At 43.6% G+C, this 14,408-nt stretch overlaps 1 protein-coding gene across 1 annotated transcript; it reads left to right on the top strand.

The window, feature by feature from the left end:
* Window positions 1–108: 108 nt before the first annotated feature.
* On the top strand, window positions 109–12,801 carry MPL (MPL proto-oncogene, thrombopoietin receptor). The gene is made up of 11 exons (XM_069738078.1): window positions 109–336; window positions 2,762–2,915; window positions 3,742–3,905; window positions 5,111–5,485; window positions 6,193–6,307; window positions 6,866–7,029; window positions 7,551–7,693; window positions 8,008–8,167; window positions 8,713–8,804; window positions 11,110–11,193; window positions 11,942–12,801. Exons 1-11 carry the CDS (start codon window positions 255–257, stop codon window positions 12,203–12,205), a joined length of 1,797 nt encoding a protein of 598 aa, XP_069594179.1. The 5' UTR covers window positions 109–254; the 3' UTR covers window positions 12,206–12,801.
* The last annotated feature ends 1,607 nt before the right edge of the window (window positions 12,802–14,408 follow it).

The following is a 14,408-nucleotide window of genomic DNA, read 5'->3' as shown; positions in this document are numbered from 1 at the left end:
TCCCTTATCTTCTCTCCTATTTCCTTCTCTGGTTCCTGCCGCTCGGGCTTTACCCTCAAGCACCAGCCACCAACAGGATGCACCGACGGCCGCGACCATGTCACTGTCACAGAGTTTACCACACTGATGGCTGATGGGGCACCCTGCAAGGGGCTCCCGTAAGCTAGAAGCTATCACATTGGATAAGACAGCACTTATACCACCATCACACTATTCTAAGTGTCAGCTTCTGGGACCAGAACACATCTAAAGACATGAGAAGACATCTACCCGTCACCTTGGGCACGCTGCTCACCCTGCTCTGCTCTGTCGTGAAACCCAAAGTTACAGAAGAAGGTAAGTTTTCGAGCTCAGCTTGTTCCAGTTCTCATACTAATTAGAATTCCTGCTTGCTGTCAGTGAACTGAAATATTTACATTCAAAGGCTGAACTCTAGACATCAGGTTTCACAGCAGACGGGCTTGTGACAATGTACCAGGCATTCCTCTATGCGCAGAACACCCTGAAGCACAAAGCTCTCCACCTCTTGTCTCCAGGCTGATGAGTCTGAACTGATACACTTAGTGGTGTGAAATCAGGTTCCGTTATCAATAAAATGCACTCACTATTCTGCTGGTGCAGTCACTGTGTACATACATTACTGATCTAGTACTGATCCTGTATTATACTCCACAGCTGCACTCACTATTCTGCTGGTGCAGTCACTGTGTACATACATTACATTTCTGATCCTGAGTTACATCCTGTATTATACTCCAGAGCTGCACTCACTATTCTGCTGGTGCAGTCACTGTGTACATACATTACATTTCTGATCCTGAGTTACATCCTGTATTATACCCCAGAGCTGCACTCACTATTCTGCTGGTGCAGTCACTGTGTACATACATTACTGATCCTGAGTTACATCCTGTATTATACTCCAGAGCTGCACTCACTATTCTACTGGTGCAGTCACTGTGTACATACATTACATTACTGATCTAGTACTGATCCTGTATTATACTCCACAGCTGCACTCACTATTCTGCTGGTGCAGTCACTGTGTACATACATTACTGATCCTGAGTTTTATCCTGTATTATACTCCACAGCTGCACTCACTATTCTGCTGGTGCAGCCACTGTGTACATACATTACATTACTGATCCTGAGTTACATTCTGTATTATACCCCAGAGCTGCACTCACTATTCTGCTGGTACAGTCACTGTGTACATACATTACATTACTGATCCTGAGTTACATCCTGTATTATACTCCACAGCTGCACTCACTATTCTGCTGGTGCAGCCACTGTGTACATACATTACATTACTGATCCTGAGTTACATCCTGTATTATACTCCAGAGCTGCACTCACTATTCTGCTAGTACAGTCACTGTGTGCATACATTACATTACTGATCCTAAGTTACCTCCTGTATTATACCCCATAGCTGCACTCACTATACTGCTGGTGCAGTCACTGTGTACATACATTACTGATCCTGTACTGATCCTGTATTATACTCCAGAGCTGCACTCACTATTCTGCTGGTGGAGTCACTGTGTACATACATTACATTACTGATCCTGAGTTACATCCTGTATTATACCCCAGAGCTGCACTCACTATTCTGCTGGTGCAGTCACTGTGTACATACATTACTGATCCTGTACTGATCCTGTATTATACTCCAGAGCTGCACTCACTATTCTGCTGGTGGAGTCACTGTGTACATACATTACATTACTAATCCTGAGTTACATCCTGTATTATACCCCAGAGCTGCACTCACTATTCTGCTGGTGCAGTCACTGTGTACATACATTACATTACTGATCCTGAATTACATCCTGTATTATACCCCAGAGCTGCACTTACTATTCTGCTGGTACAGTCACTGTGTACATACATTACATTACTGATCCTGAGTTACATCCTGTATTATACTCCAGAGCTGCACTCACTATTCTGCTGGTGGAGTCACTGTGTACATACATTACATTACTGATACTGTACTGATCCTGAGTTACATCCTGTATTATACTCCAGAGCTGCACTCACTATTCTGCTGGTGGAGTCACTGTGTACATACATTACATTACTGACCCTGAGTACTCCAGAGCTGGCCAATCAGCTGATGTCGGCGTGCCAGGCCTTGGCATCACATGAGTCGCCATAGCAGCCACACCGATGTCAGCTGCCGGCCTCTGCACCTGCTACGGAAAAGGACACCGCACATCAAGGGACTGGCTGAAGGTGAGAAATTTTTTTTATGCAGAAGCAGAACGGGGAAAATATATAGCACGAAGGGGCCGAGGATGGGAGACATATATACCAGGATTGGGGACATATGTGCTAGGATGGGAGACATATATACCAGGAAGTTGGCCAGGACTGGGAGAAAGAAAATGTACTTTGTTCCTCCCAGGAGCGGCTAGCTGGCAGTCATGCCCAGAGCAATCATCCCCGGGGTGCCGTACTTACATATCTGCAGGTTAATAGCATTATCGGGCATCGTAGGTTCACATTAAGTCAATGGCATAAATATAATTAATAAGCCCCCATAACAGGTCAGAATTAGGACCTTATAATGCTAAACTGAACTGTTGACATAATTAGGACCAGAACCTAAATATGAACAATGCAATACAGTAACTAAACAAAAAGAGAATTGTGAGCACACTGCGCTCTACTGATCAATACTTTTCTTGTGCAGGAGCCCTGCTGTCCGTCCTAACACTGTAAATATGAATGTATATAACATGTTTTCCAGACCTCCTCCTCTTATCCGGAGACCACGATGTCCCTCATTGCTTCTCTAGAAACTTGGACACCGTTATCTGTTACTGGGAAGCGGAGGAGGTGCTGCCCAAGGACTGGGCAGGAAGGGAGGATGTCTCTTATGGCTTCTATTACGCCTATGGCAAGTACGTGCCCGGGAATGGTAAATCGATGGAGTCTTTTAATATGCAAATTACATCTTGACAGAGGAAGAGGACTTGAACTCTAGCGCCACCTATTGGAATTAGCAATCCTAAAATCAGCATTGACTTTTAGGATAGTTACTTCCAATAGGTGGCGCTAGAGTTCAAATCCTCCTCTCTGGAAAGGCAATTTGCATATTTAATTTCCCAGAAGAGCACTGCATGGCTTATAAGTCTCCTCACATGCTAGGCCGGGTATGTCACTCTGCACAAGGAGAAATTCTACCCCTTAGAGTCTTTCAGTCACCCGGTCACCAAATTGTGCACATACTCTCCTCCTCTGCCCATTCCCATGTCCTCCTGCATCCTCCTCTTGCCTTTAGTTATATTTCTGTGCCTCGCTAATATATATATTATGCATTAATTCTTCACCATTTTTAAGATTTCTGCCGTCTGTAAGTCACCAGAAATCTTCTCCTTCGCACTCAAAGGCCGAAAAGCTCCAGCTTAAAATTTCCACCAGTTTGTGGTTTGTTACAATTGTATCCAGCCTGGACAATCCTCTGTGAGCTGAAGAGACGGGAATTCCGGCTGATCCGTGTCACCTGCGGTCATACTTTTTAGGACAGGAGAGATGAGAGCTCTGGATGTGTTTGGCTCACAGAGGATTGTGTAGCCTGGATACAACTGTAACAAACCATCTGCTGTGAGAAGAATTAGGTCTGTGCAGGTCTTCAGCTTCTGTATGTGAGCAGCAACCAAATAAATATCAAAGTCGAGAACCTTCGATCGTTCTCTGACGGATCAGACTTGTTTTCCTGCCTCGCAGGGAATCGGAGGAGGAATGTGACATCTTGGTGCAGACCGGCAGCCGCACTCTCTACGTCTGCGAGCACGATGACGTTATCCTGTTCAATGAACTTAATGTGAGCGTCAGAGACAAAATGACCAACCGGACCCTCCGCAGCCGCAAATTAGAATTGGAGCTTTATGGTAAGAACTACGGACTTTCTTGGAGATATTTTGGCACAATATGGTATTACAGCAGTCAGTACTGTGCCAAAGGGTGCAGGGTACAGACTGCCATAAAAAAAAGTGTATTGGAGAATCACACAAGATCTCATGTAATGTAACGGTAGCTCAGGGACGGATTTCATGGGTTATTCCCAACATCAAAAAGTATCACCTATTCCTCGGAAAAGCAATACCTTGCAGACTGTGGGGGTCCGACAGCTGGAAGCCGCAGGCTCTGAATAGCCCTGTTGGAGCGGAGGCCGTGGATGAAGACTTTCCATCCATTTATTCTCTTTAGGGCGGCTGGAGAGATCCGTACAGACCTGACAACCCATGAAGAATGGATGAAGTGGTGGTGCATGCACAGGCTGGGGTCACTTCCAATGGGACACGTCAGAGACCCTTCTTGGTGTCAGTGGCGGCCCCAGCAGTTAGACCCCCAGAGATCACCTATCATTTGAATAGGTGAAGATGATTCTTAATGTTCAAAATAAATATTTACAGGGGTTGTCTCAGCGTCTTTTCTTCTGACCCGACTTCATGGTTGCTGGTCTTAAATATTGACATTATAAACCTACAAACCTTCAAATCAAACCCATCTTTATTGGAAGATTTCCCATTTGTACAATTGATATTCCCATAATTTGTTTGGCATTATTGGATTTGTTCTTGGATGTAATTGTAAGCCTCTCCATCTTGTGTACTAGCTCAGTCTCTCCCTTGGGTATGGTTGTGGTATTACCAGTGAGTGGAGTTTTCTCTGCATTTATTTCCTCTTTTTCTTTTAATAGTTTTTGATTAATTGCCTTTGTATACCAATAAAGATGTGTTTGATTTGAAGTGGCTTCAGCTTCCCCCTCTTTGTAGCTTCATTAGAAATTTTGGAAGTGCCAATATTATTTGGGCCAGGAATAGGTGTAGTTGAATGTTGATAGTTCAGTCCATGCTGTTAGCAAATGTATCTGTTTCATTTTTACTGTATCCTTTCAGTCCCTTCCTCTTCCTAATTTCCTGCCTTCAGTTTCTGGGACAAGCAGTAGCTGATTTCACCGTTTGCCATGTTAGCTCTCATGTGGCTGCATTCTTTGTCACCCGACCCCCTACAAGCACCCTGATAGCCAGGCTGTAGCTAGCGGGGAGACCAGTTGTACTTCTCCATAATTTCTTTGGGTTTTCTCTTTCAGTTATATTACCGCCTCCACATGACATAAAGGTCGTGTGGGAACAAGGTCCTGAACGATTCCGGGTCACGTGGAAACCTCCGAAACTGGATATGAGTTTCATTTTCAAATATGAAGTCCAGTTTATGACCACTGAGGATCTTCACCAGATGGGTGACCCTACTCCTACACCTGCAGAGACCCCTCTCCCCACATTGGTGAAATCAACGGTGTCTAAACATCCGACGATAATTAAAGAGGTCAAAGAGGTTCTGCTCCCCCCACTGAAGCCTGGTCTTCTGTACCAAGTCCGAGTCCGCACATCAGTGGAATGGGAGAAGCCAAGTATATGGGGTCCTTGGTCTGAGGCTGTTACATTCACTAGTCCGAGGTCTGCAGGTAGATGGATACAAGATGTGTTTGCCGTTCTTCACAATAACAGAGGTCAAGGAGGCTGAGATATTTGCTGGGATCCCCACACTGTAGAACTGCTGCTCATGGTCCCTAACTAACAAAATAGCAATTTTACAGAGTCAGGGAGCCAAAAACCCATTTTTTAAAAAAGAACCTGAGAGCAGCATGATGTAGGGACAGAGAACCTGATTCCAGTGATGTCACTCAGTTTACTGCGTGCAGCAGTTGTGACAGTCAGTTTTCTCTGCTGCAGATCTACCAGTTCTCTGAATGCAGAGCTGTGTATAACCCTGCCAAAACCACTGATTGGCAACTTTATGTGTAAACTGTATATTTAGAGATTGCTGCTAATCAGTGTTGGGGGTGTGGCTGGACCAGGAGGCACGAGTCTTGTAGTGATAATCTCCTGCTGAAAAAAAAAATTGTACTGGAGCAACATAACACAGCCTAGTAAGTGACATATTGCTGAAATCAGGGGTTCTGACTCTACATTATGCTGCTCTTGGATTTCAAAGCAAAAACCTGCTGACGGATTCCTGTTAATCTCACAAAGTAGTTAGAGAAGCCCAACACTGTGAAGAGCCCATGAAACAACTCCCAATTTCACTTCGTACTGATTTTTGCAATTAATGACAACATACAGGATATTGGTAGAAGTACATACCTTATTAAAATTATTTTGCATTTCCCAGAAACCATCAAGTTCCAGTGCTTCACCTCGGACCTATCTCAGATCTGCTGTAAATGGGATGAAAAGATCGTGGATGCCCAACTCCTTCAAGTTCACTATAGATATGCACAAGAGAGGTAATTATAAGGTGGTCTGAAGAGACCCCACAACGCTGTGATAACAGCACATGGTATCCAGTGGCTTCTTCTGGAAGGATGGGAGTCTACGATGCCAATGGTGATGTTGGGGGATGTAGTTCCCCTAGGATGGGCAGTCTCTGGTGGTATCATGGGGTAGTTATCTACTGTGCTGCTCTGCAGTGTTCTGCACTCTTTAATGATCTGCCACTTGTCCCACCGCAGGGGCTGGTGGGTCCATAATGGAGTTGCTCCCTTATATTTAGGGGTCTTAGGCATGTGCCAGGTTTATTCTTCTGCTTGTCCCATGTGTAAGATTTTCAATAATGAGTCCTACATTGTCCTACATAGACCTTTAAGAATGAGTGCTATATGTGGTGCCTCTTACCATTGGCGATGGTCTTATTACATGATGGCGGGTGATATCTATGAAGATGCATCATATTAGGTAGCACAACATTGACCCTCGATCCACCACATGTGCCCGTCTTTGTCTTCCATGGGGGTCCTGAACGCTCCGTCCCTGGTTTAATCTCAGATATTCTCTTCCGTACTTAGCACATCCCCATGGCAGCTCTGCGAGACCTCGATACATCCGAATCAATGTCCTTGCGTGTTCTCAGGAAAGAACGACAGCGCCGTGTCTGTAAAACTGAATGCAACATTACTGGATGGGAAGTGGGGCTTGTATTATAAGAAACCCTTTATGCTGAACCATGTAGGTAAGCGCTTCTGAGGACATGGCTACCGACCCCCAACATAATGGCTAATGCGTGTGGTGGCAAATGGCTCTCATAATGATGAATTGTATCAAGAGACCACAAGGAACGAACCCCAACCCCCAAACAAAAATAAATTGGATCCTGCCAATAACACTCCGATTATGGGTTTCCCAGCAGACAGCATCTACTAGAGGTATCAAAGAAAATCTGATGCTGGAATGGAGAAAAGGCAAAATAGTCAGTCGCCTAGGGAGCTGTTGAGGAGGAGGCTACAATTAAAGGGCAGAGAGGGGACGCAGCTTCACATACATGGACATCACATGTAGAGGAACAGGATATATGCCCAGCGTTGCCAAATGAGATTCAGGGACCGAGGAGGAGGGCATAATCCGGAACTCCAGATGTGAGCACCAGTAGAACTAGTCCCACCCCTGAGGATCTGTTTGTTGTCTTGTAATTTCCTGGCACCATCTATATATACATATTCTAATAAAAATGTTACTAATTCTCCCTGAACACAGTTCTCCCGCCAGCCCCTGATCTACACATCCTTCATCTGCCTGGGAACAAACTGGCTCTCAACTGGTCGAGTCCAGTGCCAGGACTCGGAAAATATCTCATCTATCAAATCCGATTTTCAACTGACAATGAGAACTCCTGGACGGTAAATGTATATGAGCCGGGAACATAGCAGAGGGGTGCAGAGATAATCTGGGGGGGACAAGTAATGAGAAGGGAAAGGCTAATGTCCAAGATGGATAATGGCTTTTGGTTATGTGTCAAGTTTTTGGCGTCAATGAGAAATAAAGTGATAATTTTACTGTATTTTTGATGAGACTGAACATCGCTATATAAGTATATGTTGCACATGATATCTGGGGGTCTGTGGTAGATTTTCTACTGGGCCAAGACGCTCCAGGTTACGCCTGTCTGTGGAGCTACGGTGCAGACCTGTCCTCATAGTGCGCTTTATTTCAGACGCTGCAGGTCCCGGCCGGTGTTCACAACAAGGAGATCTCCATGGTCTCTGATACAAGCTACACTCTGCAAATCAGAGCAAGTCCTAGTCAGGAGGACGTTCAGGGGTCCTGGAGCGAGTGGTCCACAAGAATCACCACCAAATCTTCTTCAGGCTCTGGTGAGGAATATCACAGGATACTTGTAGGTTCTTCCCTTTTTATGAGACCCAAGAAGGACACATATTTTGTGTAATTACCATTATAGGGCTTTAATTAGATGTGGCCATAAATGTCTCATCAGTGACAATTCAGGTTCCGGAATTCCAATTGATGCCGAAAAAAAGAGAACGCACAGGTTCCCTTTCCTGACAAAGAATTGAATGGGAACAGCCCCTAAAATCAAGCGCCTTCCAAGTCAATATATTTCCTTCAGTTCTGATATTCCTACATATTACATATTATTGGTATATAGGATTATTTTTATATAACTAGAAGACTTGAGCATTAAACAATATGGCCTCAATTACAGGTTTTAAAAGAGTTAGAAAGAGTTAACCGTCATCTCTCATCCTCGTGATGTGTAAATCTGACAGCCCTGGCAGCCATAATGGATGTCACTAAAGCTTTCCCAGAAATAGAGAATATATAATAAAACATATTCTTTTTTATGGTCAATACTCAGGAAGTAATAGAGTATATATTATTGCATGTTCCTCTTTTGCAGTCTGGGTGATTCCCGTGATCATTGTGTCTCTTCTCATTCTCTTGGCTGCAGGATTTTGTCTGCCTTGTATCTTCCCCTTATTTTACAGGCAAGTAAAAGTGTCACACAACACAAATCCTACATGCGCGGAGTTCGTCCTATTGATATTATATAACTGTATACATGGAGGGGTGCAGAGTCCTCCATATTGTTGGCTGATTTCTGTTCATCTAAGGGCTGCTTCATTGACTTTTCTGGTTCAGTTCTCAGTGGGTGTTCCCCATCTGCCATTATCTCCTCCCATGTTGTGTGAACAATACTTGTTTGTTTATTATTTTTAATATATTGATTATTCTCAGAGGGAGGAACAAAATAAGAATAATAAAAATAAAATAAGTGATGTCACAAAGCAAACTTTCGAGACTACTTTGGTCTCTTCATCAGGCATGGTATAAAAAGTATCTGAAGAAACACAAATATATATATATATATATATACAAAAAGAGTAGAAACATGACGTAATAAATGGACATTTAAAAAACAAACAAGCTGAGCTCAGAATAAATATTTAATTAGCTTAGATAATAACTACAATATCATTATTTTGTTTATTCCACTGAGAACGATCAATCTTTTTTCACCTGGCTGAAATAGTACCAAAACCTGTATATTATATTGTGACATGTGGGGTCTAGCTATTAGGGAAACGCCAACTAGCCACTCTGTCTAAATGCAAGGCTATGCCAGCTGAATAAATCTTTGCCCTGGATGATGTAAAGCCTAAATATAATTCCGATCTGAATAAAATTGACACATATTAGTACACTGCTCAAAAAAATAAAGAGAACACTCAAATAACACATCCTAGATCTGAATGGATGAAATATTCTCATTGAATACTTTGCTCTGTACAAAGTTGAATGTGCTGACAACAAAATGACACAAAAATCCTCAATGGAAATCAAATTTATTAACCAATGGAGGCCTGGATTTGGAACGATACTCAAAATCAAAGTGGAAAATCAAATTACAGGTTGGTCCAACTTCAGTGGAAATGCCTCAAAACAAGGAACTGATGCTCAGTAGTGTGTGTGTGGCCTCCACGTGCCTGTATGACCTCCCTACAATACCTGGGCATGCTCCTGATGAGGTGGCGGATGGTCTCCTGAGGGATCTCCTCCCAGACCTGGACTAAAGCATCCGCCAACTCCTGGACAGTCTGTGGTGCAACATGACGTTAGTGGATGGAGTGAGACATGATGTCCCAGATGTGCTCAATTGGATTTAGGTCTGGGGAACAGGCGGGCCATTCCATAGCTTCAATGCCTTCATCTTGCAGGAACTGCTGACACAATCCAGCGACATGAGGTCTGGCATTGTCCTGCATAAGTAGGAACCCAGGGCCAACCGCACCAGCAAATGGTCTCACAAGGGGTCTGAGGATCTCATCTCGATACTTAATGGCAGTCAGGCTACCTCTGGCGAGCACATGGAGGGCTGTGTAGCCTTCCAAAGAAATGCCACCCCACACCATTACTGACCCACTGCCAAACAGGTCATGCTGAAGGATGTTACATGCAGCAGATTGCTCTCCACGGCGTCTCCAGACTCTGTCACGTCTGTCACATGTGCTCAGTGTGAACCTGCTTTCATCTGTGAAGAGCACAGGGTGCCAGTGGCGAATTTGCCCAATCCTGGTGTTCTGTGGCAAATGCCAAGCATCCTGCACGGTGTTGGGCTGTGAGCACAACCCCCCATCTGTGGAGGTCGGGCACTCAGACCATCCTCATGGAGTTGGTTTCTAACCGTTTGTGCAGACACATGCACGTTTATGGCCTGCTGGAGGTCATTTTGCAGGGCTCTGGCAGTGCTCCTCCTGTTCCTCCTGCACAAAGACTGAGGTAGCGGTCCTGCTGCTGGGTTGTTGCCCTCCTACGGCCCCCTCCACGTCTCCTGGTGTAGAGGCCTGTCTCCTGGTAGCGCCTCCAGCCTCTGGACACTACGCTGACAGACACAGCAAAAATTCTTGCAACAGCTCACATTGATGTGCCATCCTGGATGAGCTGCACTACCTGAGCCACTTGTGTGGGTTGTAGAGTCCATCTCAAGCTACCATGTGTGTGAAAGCACAACCAACATTCAAAAGTGACCAAAACATCAGCCAGAAAGCATTGGTACTGAGATGTGGTCTGTGGTCCCCACCTGCAGAACCACTCCTTTGAGGGTGTCTTGATAATTGCCAATAATTTCCATCTGTTGTTTATTCTATTTGCACAGCAGCATGTGAAATTGATTGTCAAACAGTGTTGCTTCCTAAGTGGACAGTTTGATTTCACAGAAGTTTTATTTACTTGGTGTTATATTCTGTTGTTTAAGTGTTCCCTTTATTTTTTTATGTGATATTTTTTCTCTAGGAAGCTAAAAGATAAGCTGTGGCCCCCTTTACCGAACTTGCACAGCGTGCTGGACTCATTTCTAGCTGAGATCCAGAAACAGTATCAGGTAACGTCTAATAAGAGTCCATTCTAAGAAATACAAAGTCATCAGCATTGAACCAAGATCCATATTTTCCTACTTACCCACCCCCCCACACCCCCCCAAAAAAAAAAAATTATTAATATCCCAGATTCTTCTGAAACGTTTGTTAAAACCATTCAGTTGTTCTTGGGAAATATTATGATTGTCATTCCTGCTCCTACAGGAGATATGTGACATCTTTCAATGTCGGCATCTCAGTCCCTAGCTGCATAAATGTTGATTTCTACGAAAGTCCAAATAGATGGAGAAGTTAGCTACTTCCTATCTCACTACTATATAGACTGCCATGGAAAAGGATGGAGATTGAGTGGGGCGGGTGGGGACACAAATCCATGTGCACCATATGGGAAGCCCATGATGCTCTTATAGGGCACTGAGGGGTATATTTCTGATTTCTCTTGTTTCCAATTTCATGTAGAAAGATTGTGTGGATTGAGGCACCAGGATCTGCCGTTTTGTTAAGTCACATCTGAAATGGACCCATTTTTTATTCTTTGTTTCCATTAAGACCCCCCATTCTCCACTCAAGCCAATATTCTGAGTGACTGGGTGACTGAGAAACTACCCCCACAGCTGCTAGTATGGCGGATTATGGTAGACAGAAGCTGAAGGCAGGAGCACCAATTTCTGATCTTATGTGAAGGAGGTTGAAGACACTTTAAGACATTTCTCCATCTGGTTTAACCTATGACCATGTTGTCTCCTCTTCCAGCCTGATTCTACTCTGTATGAGAAGCCTCTGGAGGAAGCTGCACAATCCTCCTGTCTGGAAATTCTCTGTGAACTGACGCTAACCAGTGAAAGTCAACCAGTATCCCGGGATTATGTTCAGCTTGCCCCAGCGAGCTACCAGAATAAGGAGCAATGGCCAAACCTGGAGCCTCTGGGACTGAACCAGGGACTTGGTGCCAACGATCAGCCGCCATGTGACCTCACCAATCAGACTTACCTGCCCGTAGGCTGGAGCGTGGGATGAAGATGACCTTGGCACAAAATGTTTTGTACATATAAGGAACATTGTCTTTGTCATTGGGTCAATCCTGGATACGAAAACAAAAAGCACCCACAGCAGTTTTTTAGTCCAAAATATCAAAAATAGTTTATTAATAAAACAAATCGACAAACAGGTATAAAAAGAACAGAAGGGAGTTATACAATAGCCCAATAGCCAAAATGGAGCAGCTGACGGTACGTGGGGTGAATCATATATATCATATGGGGAACTTCCACATTATAAAGCTGGCCCAGAGCCACAAAGGGCTAAAACAGTAACAGAGCCACACTCCAATGGTAGATTGTCAAATCGTATTATACATAATGTAAAAGACACCCCATAGGGAGAGGAGAGGCCCCCGATCTTACCCGTAATTAATACACCAACCACCGCAGCGTCCACCGCACACCCCGACGCGCGTTTCGGAATGAAACCTTCCTCAGGGGGCATCACACAGTGCGGTGGTGGAGCACCACTGTCCACGCTCCACCACCGCACCCTTCTGTAAAACCTGCTGCCTAGCTGGATGTATGTTCTTCCATAAAGCCATGTTTCAATAAAGAACACGTTCACACAGCAACAATGGGGTGAGTGCCGCAGACTTCTTTGTTCCTGGATCAATTATGTAAATGTTATTAAGTATTTCCTACTGGGAATCTATTAAATTTAGTCCATGGAGCCAGGGGGTCCAGAAGATTAAATGGAACCTGTCATGTAAAATAACACTATTAACCTGCAGATATGGAGATAATTTGCAGGTAAAAAAAAACTAAAGTTTCATTTTTTTGTTCATAATTTTTTCCTGTGTGGAAAATTATGAAATTTTGCAAATCTCTTTATTAGGGGATTTGTCTTTATTCCTATGAAACCGTTGCTTTAAAGTGACTTTTCACCAGTCTATTTGCTGCCTTAATTTCAGAACGTGTTCGGGTGGAGTACAGATGATGGCAGCGATGGCAAATTACCCCATAAAAATTAAGTGTAATGCAGAACCTATTAGTGCAGAACCTATTAGTGTCAATGAGTATTCACATAAGACATGAATAGTCCAGTTGTGTCAAAACAAGTGGCCCATTATAATAGAGAAGACCCCTTAAACTACCTAAAGGTGAACATTACGTGGTGCTGACTTCTAGAAATGACTCCACGTGACTCTTTGCCATCTATTACACTTTTAAACTATCTAGAATCCCTCTCCAAAGCTACGGTTTATATTTAACAAGGACTTGGCTCTACCAAAGGATACCAACGTTTTTGTGACTTGTGATTAATTAGACACACGAACAACAAGCCTTATGAATTTGCTGCTGGGCAGCGAAGTCATCATTATGGCCATTGCTTTCAATAGATTTCTAATGAGGATGAAATAGGAAACTGTCAATCAGGGGAGAAGGTAAATACAGTCATGTACATGAGCTGACAGACATATTGTAATTCCCACTTTCGTCCAGGAGATGGCAGTGGCCTTCTAGACAGCTGTGCCCTCCTAAAGAAGATTGGCAATACCAATACTTCAGGGTTCTGGTCACCTGTCTACTTGTTTCCAAAATGAAGAGCGTTCAGAAATTCTGCCATCTTGTACATCCTGTGCTGATGATGTTTAAGTTTAGTGAATGTTAAATGACATTTATCCTTTTTCCTCTTGCTAAAAACTAACCCTGTCAATGTATATGGATAAGGAGGACATGAACCTTTAAGTCCCGCTTTGTTACAATGTTTCAATCAATGTTCCATATTGTTGTTCCTCCCATCTCATCATCCGGGCCTCACAGCCTAATTCACTGACATGTAAAACTCTATATAGATTGGTGAAAAGTTACTTTTTGGATTTTGTAACTTTTTATGCAAATTAGAACAAGCGATGAGGATTATGCTATTTGCACATTCTCTGGTTGCATGGTTGGGGAGCAGTTCATTAGCAATGATGAAACCTAAAAAACAAGGGGACACTCAGCAAAACCGGAATCCCAAACATGAGGAGGTGGCGTGATACTTTATCAAGGATTAATAAGATCTGTGGGCAATAAGGGAAAATGCAAATAGTCCTCTGGTCACACCTATCCCTCCCGATATTAAGATGTCGTTAACACTCAGCCGGACAATTGATGCTTTATAGAAGAGAGAAAAACTAAAACAAAAAACTGACACATCTCCCCATCATCATCCACAACAATTAGTATAATAT

This window comes from Ranitomeya imitator, chromosome 8, assembly GCF_032444005.1.
Source record: "Ranitomeya imitator isolate aRanImi1 chromosome 8, aRanImi1.pri, whole genome shotgun sequence".
Taxonomy (NCBI): Eukaryota; Metazoa; Chordata; class Amphibia; order Anura; family Dendrobatidae; genus Ranitomeya; species Ranitomeya imitator.
The sequence above is the reverse complement of the archived record's forward strand: the minus strand, read 5'-3'. Positions and strand labels throughout refer to the sequence as shown.